Consider the following 14,931-nt stretch of genomic DNA (forward strand, 5'->3'; position numbering starts at 1 on the left):
TTGCCTCTAAGACATACCTGAACACACTATACTCTACCCCTAACAAAAAGTTGCAGAAAAAACTGCTGAAACACACTTTCCCATTCAGTTTATGGTCCCAAACCCAGGAATAATGTAGAAAAAGAGTAGCTCTCTCAGAAATCATGAAAAAGTCGAGATTGACTTAGCTGACCAGTTTCACCTTTTTTTAGGCCCCACGAAAAATCAAGAGGTGCGACTTTTTGTTGGTTTTGTGATGCCCGGTCACATGAATTCTTATAATTTATTGCGGCAGTGCGTTGAGGAATCTCGAAACCTATATACGGCCTCCTGAATACCAATCCGATAGCTCCCCTTTATTGATTGATTCCAGTCCTTAATTTACCCTAGACTCTGACGACACTATAACGTGCACCTTGTTTGCTCGATAACTTACCTGTTTTTCAGTACGCCAAGGTATACGTGTACAATTTGATAGCAAGACTTTGTTTTAGGGAAAATGTGCATAGAAATTGCAAATCATTTCCATAAATCATTATGCAAATTAGATTATTGAGGTATTTCATTAGCTTTTTTTCTCTGTATCTCATTATTACATTACAACCAGGAAGGTTTTGATATATAATAGGCGTTTTCACATCAGCCCGATAAAAATCCAAGCTCGAGATATTTTCCAATTTCCCAAGTCAGAAAATAGCGCGCTATTTCGAAACATCGGGCTGATGTGAAAACGCCTAATGATAACTATGTATAATGATTCAGATTCATATATCGCGGCAATGTGTTGTAGAATCTCGAAGCCTGTCGCTTCTGTAGTCTCTTGTATACCAATTTGCATACGTAATTGCAAATATTGTCATTCATTTTTTTTTTCTGAATTGGTTGCTTCCAGTACTTGATTTTGCTCTGTTCACACCATGTACGCTTTCTTTGACCGATACCTTGTCTATTTTTCACTACGCCAAGGTACGGTTTGATAGCAAGACTTTGTTTAAGGGGAAATATGTTGAGAAAAATGGCAGAATATTTACAAAATTTATTATGCAAATGAGATGCGTGCTTCATTTTAATATGTGAAGTTGGTTCTTGTATCTCGTTATCACACCAGGATTAGTGAACCGGTCTTGATACAATGATTACTATATATTATCAGGATTATGATTCAGAGATATATTGCGACAATGCATTGTAGAATCTATACCTGCCAGTCAAGAATCCTCTTGTATGCCAATTTGCATATATATTTGTATATATATGTATATATATATATATATATATATGTATATATATATATGTGTATATGTATATAACTATATATATATATATACATATATATATATATACATATATATTCATTCATTCATTTATTTTTCATTTCCAACAAAAACATATAAATATATTACAAAAATTGAATACAGTGCATAAATTTCATCATACAAAGTAAAGGATAAATTTACAGAAAACTTGTAGGTATAGGAAAATGTTGGAAATGGGGAGGAATGCTAAAAAGCTGAGCTTGTAGGCTGCATTCCCCCCACACGTAATACAAGAAATTATATGATCGATTGACTGATAAACATTGAAAATGGATGAAACAAAGAAACTAAGACAAAAAGACCTATAACCTAACTTATCCGAAACAAAACCCTGAACAAATCCCTACATCAAGTCGCTGTCATGCTGGAAAAGAGAGGAGAGAAACAAAGTAGTATGTGTGTGTGTGTGTGTGTGAGTGTGTGTGTGTGTGTGTGTGTGTGTATGAGAGAGAGAGAGATGGGGGGAAGAGAAAGCAGCTTAATGCGTGGAGTGAAGATAAAAGACAAAAAAAAAAAAATAGGAGGACCCGAGAGGTAGTGGATGGATGGAGCCGCTTAGCTGTAATTTCAACAGAATATATATAAGGTTGGATTTTACACTAAACTTCTTTGCAACCAATAAAGAATCAACAATTCTTATAACTATTCAATATATTTTTCTTCAGATTACTCTTAAAAGAACTTAAACTTGGAGATGTCCTTAAACTGTTAGAAAGATTGTTCCAATATTTAGGTCCAGCAAATGTAAATATAGATTGTGTAAACATAGTTCTAGTTAAAGGCAGATGGAATTCATCTGAGTGACGAGTCGGATATTTATGGAACGAGCGGTTTCTCGCAAACATGCTTGTGAAGACAGACGACAACAAATTATTAGAAAGTTTATACATAAATTGGCCAAGACAATAATAATAAATATCAGTTATCTTTAAAATTTTGTTTTCAGAAAATAAAACATCGGTGTGGGCTCTCCAAGAAACATGACAAATTATTCGAAGAGCTTTTTTCTGGAGACGGGACAGTCTGTCGAGATATGTTGGATGTGTGTTCCCCCAAGCTATGATGCCATAATACAAATAAGGTAAAATCAAAGCTGAATATAACATTAAAAGGGTGGGAATAGGAAAATAATATTTAACTCTATTAATAACACCAATATTTCGAGATATTGTGTGACAAATACTATCAATATATGACTTCCATGAAAGTTTATTGTCAATAACCAAACACGAACTTCATTGATACAACTTCATCTATAACTATATCATCTATTTTTATATTATCAGGAAGATTATTTAAAGTATTACTAAATGATATACATTTAGTTTTAAGAGGATTTATAGACAACTTATTTGACCTTATCCAACATAACAATTTCTTTAATTCAGAATTTAACAAATCCACCAAAATATGAGGATCTGAATGAGAAAGAAAAACATTAGAGTCATCAGCAAAAAGTATAAAAGATAAAATATTAGAAGCATTTGTTATATCATTTATATACAAAATGAATAAAAGAGGTCCCAGTAAACTACCCTGAGGAACACCACAGGTGACAGACTGATTGCAGGAGTTTTGACCAGATAGAAATACGTACTGTTTACGATCAGAGAGGTAACTCCTGAACCACTCCAAGGCCTTGCCACGTATACCGTAGTGACATAATTTATGAAGTAATATTTTATGATCAATGGTATCGAACGCCTTGGAGAGGTCCAGGAAGACACCCACTGTGTGATGAGCCCTATCTACTGCTTTGGCTACTTTTTCAATAAAGGAGAGAATTGCTTGAGAAGTGCTATGTCCTTTGCGGAAACCGAATTGTGAATCAGAAATGATATCATAAAAATCAAGAAATTTAAGGAGTCTAGAATAAACAACTTTTTCTAACAATTTTGAAAATGATGACAACAATGAAATTGGTCTATAATTGCTAATATCTTCCTTGTTACCTTTCTTATAAATTGGGATTACTTTAGCAATTTTCATTCGTAGCGGAACAACACCACTGCTTAATGACAAATTAAAAATGTAAGTTAAAGGTTCAACAATATTCTCAGTTATATTTTTCAAAATAACGTTATCAATACAATCAGGTCCCGAGCTTCTTTTACTTTCCAAACTCATAATGATATCTTTTACTTCATAACCAATAATCGGATCAAAAAAGAATGAATTTGAGTTGGGTAATTTAAGAAATTCATAGAATTTCTTTTGACAAGTAGGAATTTTATTGGCAAGATCATGTCCAATCTGCGAAAAGTAAAGGTTAAATGTATTTGCAATCATCACAGGGTCTGTTATTTCCTTGTCACCAGAAACAACTCTTGTAATACAAAACTTATCATTTTCTTTATTTATAGCACTGTTTATTATTTTCCAAGTTTTACTCACGTCATGCTTAAAAAAGGATATCTGATCCGCGTAATACTTCTTCTTTTTCATAACGCAATATTCTTTTTCATAACGCAATATATATATATATATATATATATATATATATATATATATATATATATATGTAGCCCAGCCAGTTGGCTAAGGGACTTTACCAAATACCAGTTTATGTAGTCCTCTGAGTTGATTCCATTCTTTGTGCCCATTTACAAACTGGAAGCACTCTTTGATTTATTTGACTTGAGCTATTTCTGCACCCTTTCACCAGAGGTTATGCGGTCTTTTCACTGGGGTCAGAAACTAGACTACCCCTTAACTATGAATCATATAGGCACTGCCCATTCACACAGTGTTTATAAGCTCAGTCGGTTACTACACCTAAAGATCATGTCTCAGTGTGAATTCCCCCATCTTACTCCCACAGGTTGTCCCATTTACACAGTTAGCAAAATGTAAAACAAAGTTAATTTCCTTGTGTGAACAATGTAGTCTAGGCCACTGACCGGCCAAGCTCGGAGTAAATAGGGACCTTTGTCCTAAAACTTGGAATTATTCATGACTGAGATCAGAATAAAGATAAACCCAAAGACAGAGAAAGTAAAGAAATGGGAGATTATGCAGACTTCTACCCCAATCACAATATCAATCAAATAAATCAGATGCATCAATGGACAGTTCAAGGGTTTGTACATAAACCAGATGCATCAATGGACAGTTCAAGGCAAGTGGCTTAGTAATCATTTTTTGGAAGAGTCTGGAAGGAAGGTAGGCGGAGCCAAAGAACATTTGACCAATCAGAATTTGTTTTATACTTTCTGCCCACCCTAAGATGTAATAAACCAATGGTACTTGACAACCATCAGTGACTGACCTGTAAAGTTAACCAATTAGCGTATGAGTTGTAGAGAGAGGGTTTTAATATCAATGAAGATTGTTTAGGGTGGAGGTGAATAAGATGTGAAGGTGAGAGAAAATTACAACCGAGTGCGATTTCTCCTTTGGACTCTGAAGGGAGCAGTCATGCCCCCCCCCCCAAATCACTAATTCAGAGCAACTTTTCTCAACTTTTCTTCAGACTCTGAAGGGAGCAGTATATGTTTCCCAAATCCTTCTAACTTTGAATGATGCCTTTCTGAGACTTCTTCTCGGAAATCCAGAGGAGCAGAAATGTTCCAAACGTCTTAAAAGTTTCATAACTTCTTTACAAAATTTCAAAGTGATCAGTCTGGCAACGTGAAACTTCAATATGGTGCTTTTCTGAGACTTTGTACCAACTTACTGCAGCTCCTATTTTCATCATATGTACACTTGAGATTGCTTGAGATTATTTTCTGATTTCCTGATCCCGGGAGCAGATGATGCCGCATCAGCAGTTATATTGATGCTTTTGGACTTCGACAAAAGACGTTGATTTACATCGTATCTCGACCATGTTCCTGTTGCCTATTCAACGCCGAGACCCGAACAATATGGAGTTCGGACGCCCCGACGAACACTCTGACCCTTTGGGAGCCAAGCCTGGAGCGCCGCCGCCGTTTAACATTTGAGGATCTGACCCATGGAGACGCCCCCTACCCCCCGTTTCGCGTTTCGCTGGAAGTGTTTTAGTTTGATGACTTGCGCATCCATTGAATTGTAAATACGGACAATGGACTCCACGCACGGTATACCGTGAGTAACACAAAATGAAGTTTAGTATTAATTCACCTCCACATTAGGTATCTATAACTTGTATGAGTAACTAAGAGAATAATTAAGATATACATCAAAATGATGATTTCAACCTGTCAGATTTGTAAGATCATAATATAATGTGGCATTCACTTAAATCCAATGTCAGTTGTCTTCAGTCAGTATAAAGAGTTATAACGCATGCTGGAGTGATAGTGAAGGATGTGGTGGTGGTCTATGTGTGATAAATAAATAACAAGTGTAAACATACAACTTTATACTTTTTTTAATTAGGACAATAGCAGACCAACCATAATCCAAACCAAAATCTATAGCCTAAACCTATAGAGGAGGTAATATATATTTTATATACAAATATAGGATGTATAACTCGATTTTCGAATGGAGTGTCCTAACCCATCTAAATATGTAATGGAAAGAATGGACACATTCTCGAAAATGTTCACCAGAAAAGAGGCTATGGAATTTAGAATTTGCTAATACAAGTGCATAATCCTCACCACGCTGCTCTCTGCGCAATAAATGTGACAAAAAACAGCGTTTAAAACTCTATAGTAACCATGCACAATGATGGGATTTTTACATAAGTTACAGTTTTGTACATTCTAGCAGCATATGCTATATATTACTAACTTCCAAAGCAGTATAGCACCATCTATTCCAGGATTCTTATAGTTAAAGGCGAAGGCTAAAGAGGGTTCTAAGACATGAGAAGGGGCCAAAGTATTGTAGAAAATCTGCAAAAATCACAGTAATCCAGTCATTTTATGATTTTAAAAAAGAATTCGGGAGGAGAAGAATTGCTCTTTCCAAAATTTTGAGAAATTACAGCTTGGCTATTATCATAATGGGCTAACCCACTTCACATAATATATACTTTGAATTCTCATGTAAGATCTTGGCGTGCGACTTTTTGTTGGTTTTCTGATGCACGGCCATGCACATAATGATAATCAACAAAATCATGTTTGTTTGTTTGTTTGCTTGCTTTTTCTTGTTTTTGATTTTTTAAGAGTTGAGTTTTAAGAGTCGGGGGGGGGGGGAGCGGGGGCAAAGACACTGAGTTTAACGCTATCTGTGCCAGGGACTTTAGACAGTGTGTTTAATACTATGGGACTTTCTGTGGTAATTGGCACTCAAAGCGCACAAAAGGTTAAAGGACGAGATCAGTTGCAGACAAGGGATCTTATTTCCATATAATATATATAATTGTGGATTTATATTGCGCAGTTTCTATAAAGCATATATAGGCAACTGCGCATAACAACAAGATGTAATTAAAAAAAATCAGATTCAGAAGTAACACAATTTGTAATGTAATTCTTAACTGAAAAATTATACAATATACAGAAAAAATACAACTAAGGGACTGATAATTGCATAATCATAATTCATAAAAATATATATATCTGGGAACCATGTAGATAATGTACTATTCTGTAACTATGGGAAACTTTCATGAAATAGATGTGTTTTAAGGAGACTTTTGAAACTGTTGATTGATGATGTATGTCTGATTGAGGATGTATGTCTGATTGAGGAAGGGAGGTTATTCCAGAGTTTTGGTGCAGCACTAACAAAAGCACGGTCACCTGAGGTAATTTTCGTCTTGCACCGTTGATGACTGAGGAGCATGGTGTCATTTGAACTACGAAGTCTATAAAACTGGGCTGTTTTTTATTGTGAGAAGTTCGCTGAGATAGGAGGGAGCCAAGCCATGAATAACTTTGAATGTAATGAGAAGAAGCTTAAACTTAATTCTCTGGCGTACTGGGAGCCAGTGCAGTCCATAAAGTAATGGACTAACATGTGAAAATTTAGAGGGTTGCAAATGAGTCTGGCACACGCATTTTGTATACACGTTGTAACTTACTTATCTGAGATTCATCACTTAACTCACATAGTTCAGATAGTTGTCAATGCAAGTATTCAACTTCGTCTCGGTCTCCTTATCTGGATGATCCAGGTAGATGAGGTCGTAATACGCTAAGGCCAGGCAGCCGTTCGCTTTAAGAGCGCGGTCGACCTCCTTCTCGAAGACGGGCCAGTCGTAGTAGTGGCTCGCCATCGCCGACGTGATAAGGTCGACGGAGGCATCGTCGACCGGTAAGCTCTCGGCTGGACCGACCCTGTGAAGACAGGTTATGAGAAGGTGACGGATGTCGCAAACTTTAAAAATTTCCGTCAAAGAGAAAGTTCTGGAAAGACCAGTTCCTACTTCTGTTTTTTCCCCATGTGAAGTGATGTCAGTCCCATGGGAAGAATGAGAAGAATTATGACTCATTACAAAGAAAAATAACTAATTATATTTCCGAAGCAGGAGGTATAGTAAAACAGTGATAGTTATGCTTTCATTGATACTTGATCACCATTGTACTATGGTAACTATAATACTGGTACCATAAGCAATTTGTCAGTCAGTTGCAATCGTAAATCCTTTGTAACAATATTCTGCCCTTGCGCTGAAAACTATACTACTAAAATTTCCCACTTTTCAAGGTTTTGAGAACAATGGTGAATTGCTCATGTTTTTTTCTTAATTCTGGAGAATCATGGCTTCAATAGTTACGTTCAGGTGGTGATCCTTAAAAGTTATGATAACTTCGAGGATAAGCTCTTGCCCCTCAAAGGGTTAGTAATTTTTTTGAGATGAGGATTCTGTTTTTTTACTTTTTGCGAGATAATTAGAAACCACTTATATGAAATAACAAAGAGCATTATTCAAAAGGAACGAAAAATCTAGTTTATGGAAAAAGATCGGTTTGGACGGAACTATCTTCAAGTAGACATTGGTATGAATGCCACTTATAACGTAATCCCAAGATTAATGATTTTGGAATACAACATATTTAGAAACACACTGGTTCAGATGTTTGATAAACTATTTACATAGTGGGTCAAATTCTATCGTTATATCCGCATGAAGAAAGATGTAAAAGAATGCTGCCTCGTTGAAATTGTTATGCCGGGCAAAAGTGATTTGTAATTATATATATTCAACATTACAAACCAGAATGTTAGGCCTCACTCCTTTATGGTATGTGAAATTATTCCATCGTATTGTTTTTCTACTTCTTCCTCCTCCTATCTGGAAGAGTTTTACTTCTGTTTCGCAATAGAATAATAATCTTCCCCCCCCCCCGTATATTGCTGTTGTTGTTATTTTTACTCTCATTGTCCTTAAACATATAGAGAGAAAACCAAAGTTATAAGGACAACAGCACACAGTCATGACCTAATGTTGGATCTCGTTCAGTCTCCCAATTCTTAGCTTGTAACACGATTCCTGTGATATTTCAGAAGAATGATACTTAAAATTGTTCGGTATACACCATCCACTCATGCGGGGATTAGCATGAAAAAGGAGGGCTGGGAGTTGTATCATCTCGTCCCCTATTTTTGATTCCAAAACAAAAGAAAGAAAGAACAAGAAAAAACACAACGAGACAATAAACCAAGGAGGTTTTATACATGGAGTTCCAACTGGCTGTAATTATTCAAACAGTTGTCAGATTTCTATTGATGTACAAAAGAATTCCAACAGGTGCACTTGTGCCTTTGATGATCGATATTCCAAGCTGCCGTCTTGCTGAGCAATCTGAAGATTTATTTTGAACGTTATCATAATGTTGGCCATATTTTGTTTATTTATTTATGAAATGAAATGAAATTTCACTTAATAATAAAGCAGGTAAAACAAAAGTCAATTCCGTTCAGAAATTTGCTCAAAAGTGTAAATCAGAGCTGTATTATATGTGAAAATGCTTAAAACTGTACCATCCTGGAAAGCTGGTTTTATCACTTTTCCACTTAATTTCCCCAAGTGAAACAAATAAGTAATAATCTTCAAGTATAATTCTTTATTGATAGATGCACTGTATATCAGATTAGTGCCCGGGTATGCCCAGTCGAGTAATTTTCATCTTCATTTCAGCAGTTATTCCTCAATTCTGTTCGCTCATCGTCGTGTCTGTACCACCTACCTTTTATATGAAGGGATAGCGAAAAGTAATTACCATCACAAAGACATATCTTCCTTTGAAAGTGGCTGGTGATTATGCAATGAGACACGAGTCAATTATTGTCGTCGTATCGGCGCGGGCAGATCCTGTTTGGCACATGCTTCAAATATTTTTGAGCTGCGGCTTCGAACATAGATCAAAGGGAATAACGCTATTGTTACTCCATCTCTTCAACCTCCTTGAATAAACTATCTGCCGCGTCGATTCATCACCCCTATATACATGTGTATAGAAAAACGTTCCATAGATCCTGTTTCCACACGAACACTGTGTCTCATGAGCATGCAGGTTTAGTAGTTGTAGTAGTATCTAGTATATAGTAGTAGTAGTAGTAGTAGTAGTAGTAGTAGTAGTAGTAGTAAAAGTAGTAGTAGTAGTAGTAGTAGTAGTGGAAGAAAATGCGGTAGTAATATGAGTTGTTGCTGTTGTTCTTGTCATTGTTATTGTTGTTGTTGTTGTTTTCTGTCATGTTGAAGAAGACTTTACACGTGAAATCATTACTTTTGTTTTTTTAATGGACGGTCTGCCCCATGGAATTCTATCACATTGGAAAACTGAGTCTACATTCAATGTTTGTTTACAAAACAAGCAAATAATCAATGAACAAAAACATAAATAAACACACACACGCACACACATAGAAATGAATGTAAAGGGCCCTCCGATCACTTTTTTTTTTTTTGTGACCCAAATTCACCCTGTACCTATACTTCTAGTCGTTCTTATTAGGCGTACATAAGCCCTTTCGGTACACTTGTGTTTTCTTAACCCCGGACTTTCTCTGACCCAGGACTATCGTTAGTCCCGTACCAATTTTTTCAGCTTTTTACACTCGCCAATTAGTCCCGTACTAAGCTCTTGTCCGGGGCTAAGGAAAAATTGACCTTTTTACACTCGTATTTCTTAGTCCGGTACTTTCCAAACCACATGAATATTCATGATTACGCTGTGTACTGTACGCGTACACGCACGCACCGGCAGCACTTGATTACCTCGTTTCTGATTGGTCAGTGAGGGTCGGACTCCGTCTCCGTCGCTTAGCCCAGGATCATTTTTTCGTTCTGTTTACACTCACTTGCTTGGCACCGCAATTGCGGTGCTATATACCCCTGCTATTTTGCAGGGCCAGATAGTACGGGATTATCGGTGGGGCTAGCCCACTTTGGCAAAAACGAGTGTAAACAGAAAGTGGGCTAAGGATAGTCCCGTACTAACGAAGGGGCTAAGCCCCCCCCCCCCCCTCCCTTTAGCCCCACCGTTGGTACGGGACTAAGCAAAAATTTACAAGTGTAAAAAGCCCTTAAGTGAAATACATTGTCAATTAATGTATCGTCAGCTGATTACATCACACGAATTTGATATCAAAAAATCCAATATACATTTCTTATTCATGTTTATATACCGTATTTGTGTGTAAACTCGGCCTAACGAGTAAACTCGGCCCCTAAACGACCCCATTACAAAGGTCCGAGTTTATAGGCATAGGCCTACCTGTTAATTAATTTCGTATTACATATGCATTTTCTCTAAAATGGTGTTCACGGAAAAGTTGCAGAAACCAACAAATTGAATACAATGAAATATTAAAGTATTTCTGCTGCATGTAATGGATAAATCAGAATCTACTGTTCAAGAGCCCGAAGTCTTTCACATCGAAAATCAGAATGTACGTCGTTTACCTAAAAGTTACGTTTTCCGGATTTTGGGCAGCCTTCGCAGCTTGGATCTGAGCCGGGCTGATGTCCATACCAGTCACGGAGGTGAAGTGCGCCCCCAGGAGACGAGTGAGTTGACCCGACCCACATCCGACATCGAATGCAAAGTCGTAGGGACCGGTTTTCTGCGGATAAATGTGTTACTGCGTATGTCAATATCAGGCTGAAATAATTCAACGCCAGTTTTTATAATAGATTGTTTTGCGTGAAATTCTGTAATCATTCTGGGATGAAAAAATGGAAAGTAACCAATGATAATGTGGGTAACTGAACAATGGTGTACATGACTATGAGATTTTTTGGTCTAAAATAGGCACAATGCTCAGTATCCCGGGTTGGGGGGGGGGGGGGGGGGGGGAGAGGGTACTGTGGGCCTATTATGAGCTCGAAAGTTCGAAAAGTTCCTTTATTGCCAAGTAAGGGCACTTTCCACATTGATATGAATTTTAAATCTAGCACACATGGTTCAAACCACTACGTAAGATTGACTAGTTTTACTGTGTATATAACGAGGAAGCATCGTGCGAGAGGAAACTGCTTGTTATAGTGACACACATGCATGCACCTCTGAACATCCAAAGTTCTATCTTATGGGGCGCAATGTGACACCGTTAAGAAATCAATCATTTCGTTGACAAAATTATGACTTCGTTAAGAAATGAGTATATTTCGAAACGAAGTGACAGCATTTGGTAACCAAGTGACAGCATTTCGTAACAAAATAACAGTATTTTGGGGATACGAAATTAATATTTCGTAACGAAATGAAAATTTCGTCGATAAAATGACTATATTTCCGAACGAAAAGAACATTTCGCAACGAAATACAATCTTTTCGTGACTAAATGAGCATTTTGTAACTAAATGCTCTCATTTCGTTACGAAATTAAAATTTTGAGAAAAACTGGAAAATCCTTCGATAGGGGAATCTTTAAAGATTTGGTATACTGCCATCGTTGGACAGGGGGACTTCAACCATGACAATTTACGATGTTACAGTGAATACTACAATTACGATATAAGTAAATATGAAGAGAATTTCACAAAATGTATTTTTTCATTATTTGAATTGTCACTGACGTGTACTATAATAATATGCTCCCGATGTACCACTCGAATTAGAAATTACGCTTTTGTTAGCTCCCAACTCCTGAACGCTGTATCTCATCTTTTTTTTTCTCTCTCTCTCTCTCTTCTCTTTTCTCTTCCTATTCGGGTCCCTTATTCTCGTTTTTTCCCCTCTTTTTATTATACATTCCACCATGTGTTGTCATTTTCGGTCAAATGACATTTAAATTACTTTAAAGTTTCACGTTATTTGTTCTACGTGTGTGTATTCCGTTCCTTTAGTTAAAAAAAAATACTGTACGTTTATTGTTACAAGGCATAATTTTCAGAGGCCGTTGTCCAAGTCAAGCGATTTGCTTATTGATAAAGGTCTCCCCGACCTGTATATTTAAAGATCTTTAATGAAATTCATGTATTATTTCACATGATCAGAATGTGAAATCTTGTTTGTTTGTTTTTTCATGACTAGTGAATAATATGTTTGATATGGTTGTACTTATTTTCTGTTACGTACAAATGGAGAAGCAAAAAATGACTGAAATTTACTGAAACCATGTCGAAGTTAATATAATTGTCTCTGACATCTTAAAGAGTTATAAAGCAATTGTTATGTTATAATGCTAAAAGAAAGAAGAAGCAATAAAGAGTCTTCTCATAATTATATGTAGACATGAAGGGAACGAAACTTTAAAATTCAATACATTTACTTTGTACTGATCGACTGATTTTCCTAAACCTCTCTGATGTTTGCTACTGATGCTGTATGCTTTCATTCAATCCATATGTATATATTTCGGGTTCTTATCCCTCAGACAATTCGTACTGTTGTTCACTGTAATGACGCTTTATGATAGCTGAATATTGATAGTATTTAAATCGTTTCTTTTTCTCTTAATAGGCGTACTTGTAAACAGTTAACTTTGACACAAATAGGAGTAATACACTTACTGCAAAGGTGATATTGCAGCAGTATACATGTAGCTCTCAGAAAAAGAAAATAAAACAGCTATGATATAGAGATATTTGCAAAAGTTCGGGAAAATTTAGTTTCTGAACCGTTTCTCTTCCTTGGCCACGTAAGGATTAGAAATATAACTTGAAAAATGATGCGGTTGAAAAAAAAGCGAAATGTTCGACATTTTACTGTGACAATTACCATAAGTAAATGACAAACATTTGAAAGAAAAAAAAAAAACTTCTTGGAAATCTTGACAAGGAAAGTTCGAAATGAATACCAACAGTTTATGAACATCCAAGATTCGCTTCACTTGCCGCGTAAGTATTAAAGGACCATTACAATGTGAGACCATGAATCTCAAACTGCATACTTACCTTCTCGGCAAGAAAGTTTATCGCTTTGTCGACTACTGCGGGCGAGTAGCCTGTCCGAAATCTAAGGTAGTCGTCTGCGATGTTTTGATTTTCAAAGTATCGTTGCATGGTGGCAGCGCTGGTAACGTGTGCCCGGTTCAGCAAAAATCCCAAACGAGTGAAGTCAATGAGGCAATACGCAACTTTTATACCCGCCAACTTAACGCTTCTCATGTTGATACACGTCGTTGATTGGTTGCTCACGATCATACCATGACCAGATCGGGTTTTCTTCTTCTATAGCGCAATTACCTTGCCAATCTGGCACTCCCATACACTTTTCTATGAGAGAGCTGAATCGTGTTTGTTTGTGTGTATGTGTATACGTGGGGGTGTCTTTCTTTTCTTTATTGAAGTATCTGCAATGCGCTCCAGTTTAAAGAGCAGTGCCCTTTATAATCCAAGAGTATTAGTTTTAATCTGTTATATCAAGCCACCATCTTTCTAAGTCTCTTATTTTTATACACTTGAAACGATGTTGTGACTATCCTTCATTATAGTACAGACAGGCTGCAAAACAACAACAACAGCAACAACAACAACAACAACAACAACAACGACCACAACAACAACCAAAAACAAATTATTTGCTCAACTCTGTAAAGCCAAGTAATAATGTTATTCAATTCAAATTCAATTCAAATTTATTTCGATTTTTCCGACAATAACATAATACACATCTCACTTACTTACGCCATGACAGAAATCATGTGATCGAAACAATGTGGATTGAACAGAGTAAACAACAACAATTGCAAAACTTGTAATGAAACTGAAGACCTAGGCACTGTGCTAAAAACGGACGGACCCACTGAAAAGACGATGCCTGTAGAGTGTGGGCCCCTTTGTCACTATAAAATTGCTCAAGAAAAAGCTTCAATCTCCTTTTACATGAGTGTAAAGAAACTATATTGCTTTGTCGATTATGTAGTCTATACAGATAGATCGATATTCACACACCCAGCAAACGCTGGGTGTCATTTTATTCTTTTTTTATGCATAGATGTGCAGATCTTTCATTGCAAAAAAATTTATATATATATATATATATATATATATATATATATATATATATATATATAAAGCGATATCGGGTATGTAACATCATTTGTGTTTACACGAAATATTCGATCTCCCCTTCGGGGAGAGAAAAATAACAATACACAAATTGGTACATCTACTGACGGCTTATTAATTTTATGATAGTTACTCTATTATGTAATACATAAGTTTCATTGTCCAGATTTTTGTAGTTCATGGCTTTCTCGCAAGGCGCATCATGATTGGCGTTACCATGGTGATCATAGTCCTCTGTGGTTCTTCGCTTTTCAGGATAGCCATGATGCTGCACGATTCATTGGGAAGATAAGG

At 36.4% G+C, this 14,931-nt stretch overlaps 1 protein-coding gene across 1 annotated transcript in view; it reads right to left on the reverse strand.

The window, feature by feature from the left end:
* Positions 1-13,629, reverse strand: part of LOC139727632 (putative methyltransferase DDB_G0268948) — a 22,387-nt gene extending 8,758 nt beyond the window's left edge. Inside the window, exons 1-3 of the mRNA XM_071638612.1 lie at positions 13,522-13,629; positions 11,086-11,246; positions 7,281-7,513 (exon numbers count right to left, since the gene is read on the reverse strand). Of these exons, the coding sequence (XP_071494713.1) occupies positions 7,281-7,513; positions 11,086-11,246; positions 13,522-13,629 (502 nt within the window). The remainder of the gene's footprint in view (positions 1-7,280; positions 7,514-11,085; positions 11,247-13,521) is intronic.
* Between the last annotated feature and the right edge of the window lie 1,302 nt (positions 13,630-14,931).

The sequence above is a fragment of the Diadema antillarum genome, unplaced genomic scaffold, assembly GCF_040938485.1.
Source record: "Diadema antillarum isolate AM-2024a unplaced genomic scaffold, OU_Dant_1.0 seq00000137_RagTag, whole genome shotgun sequence".
NCBI classification, from domain to species: domain Eukaryota; kingdom Metazoa; phylum Echinodermata; class Echinoidea; order Diadematoida; family Diadematidae; genus Diadema; species Diadema antillarum.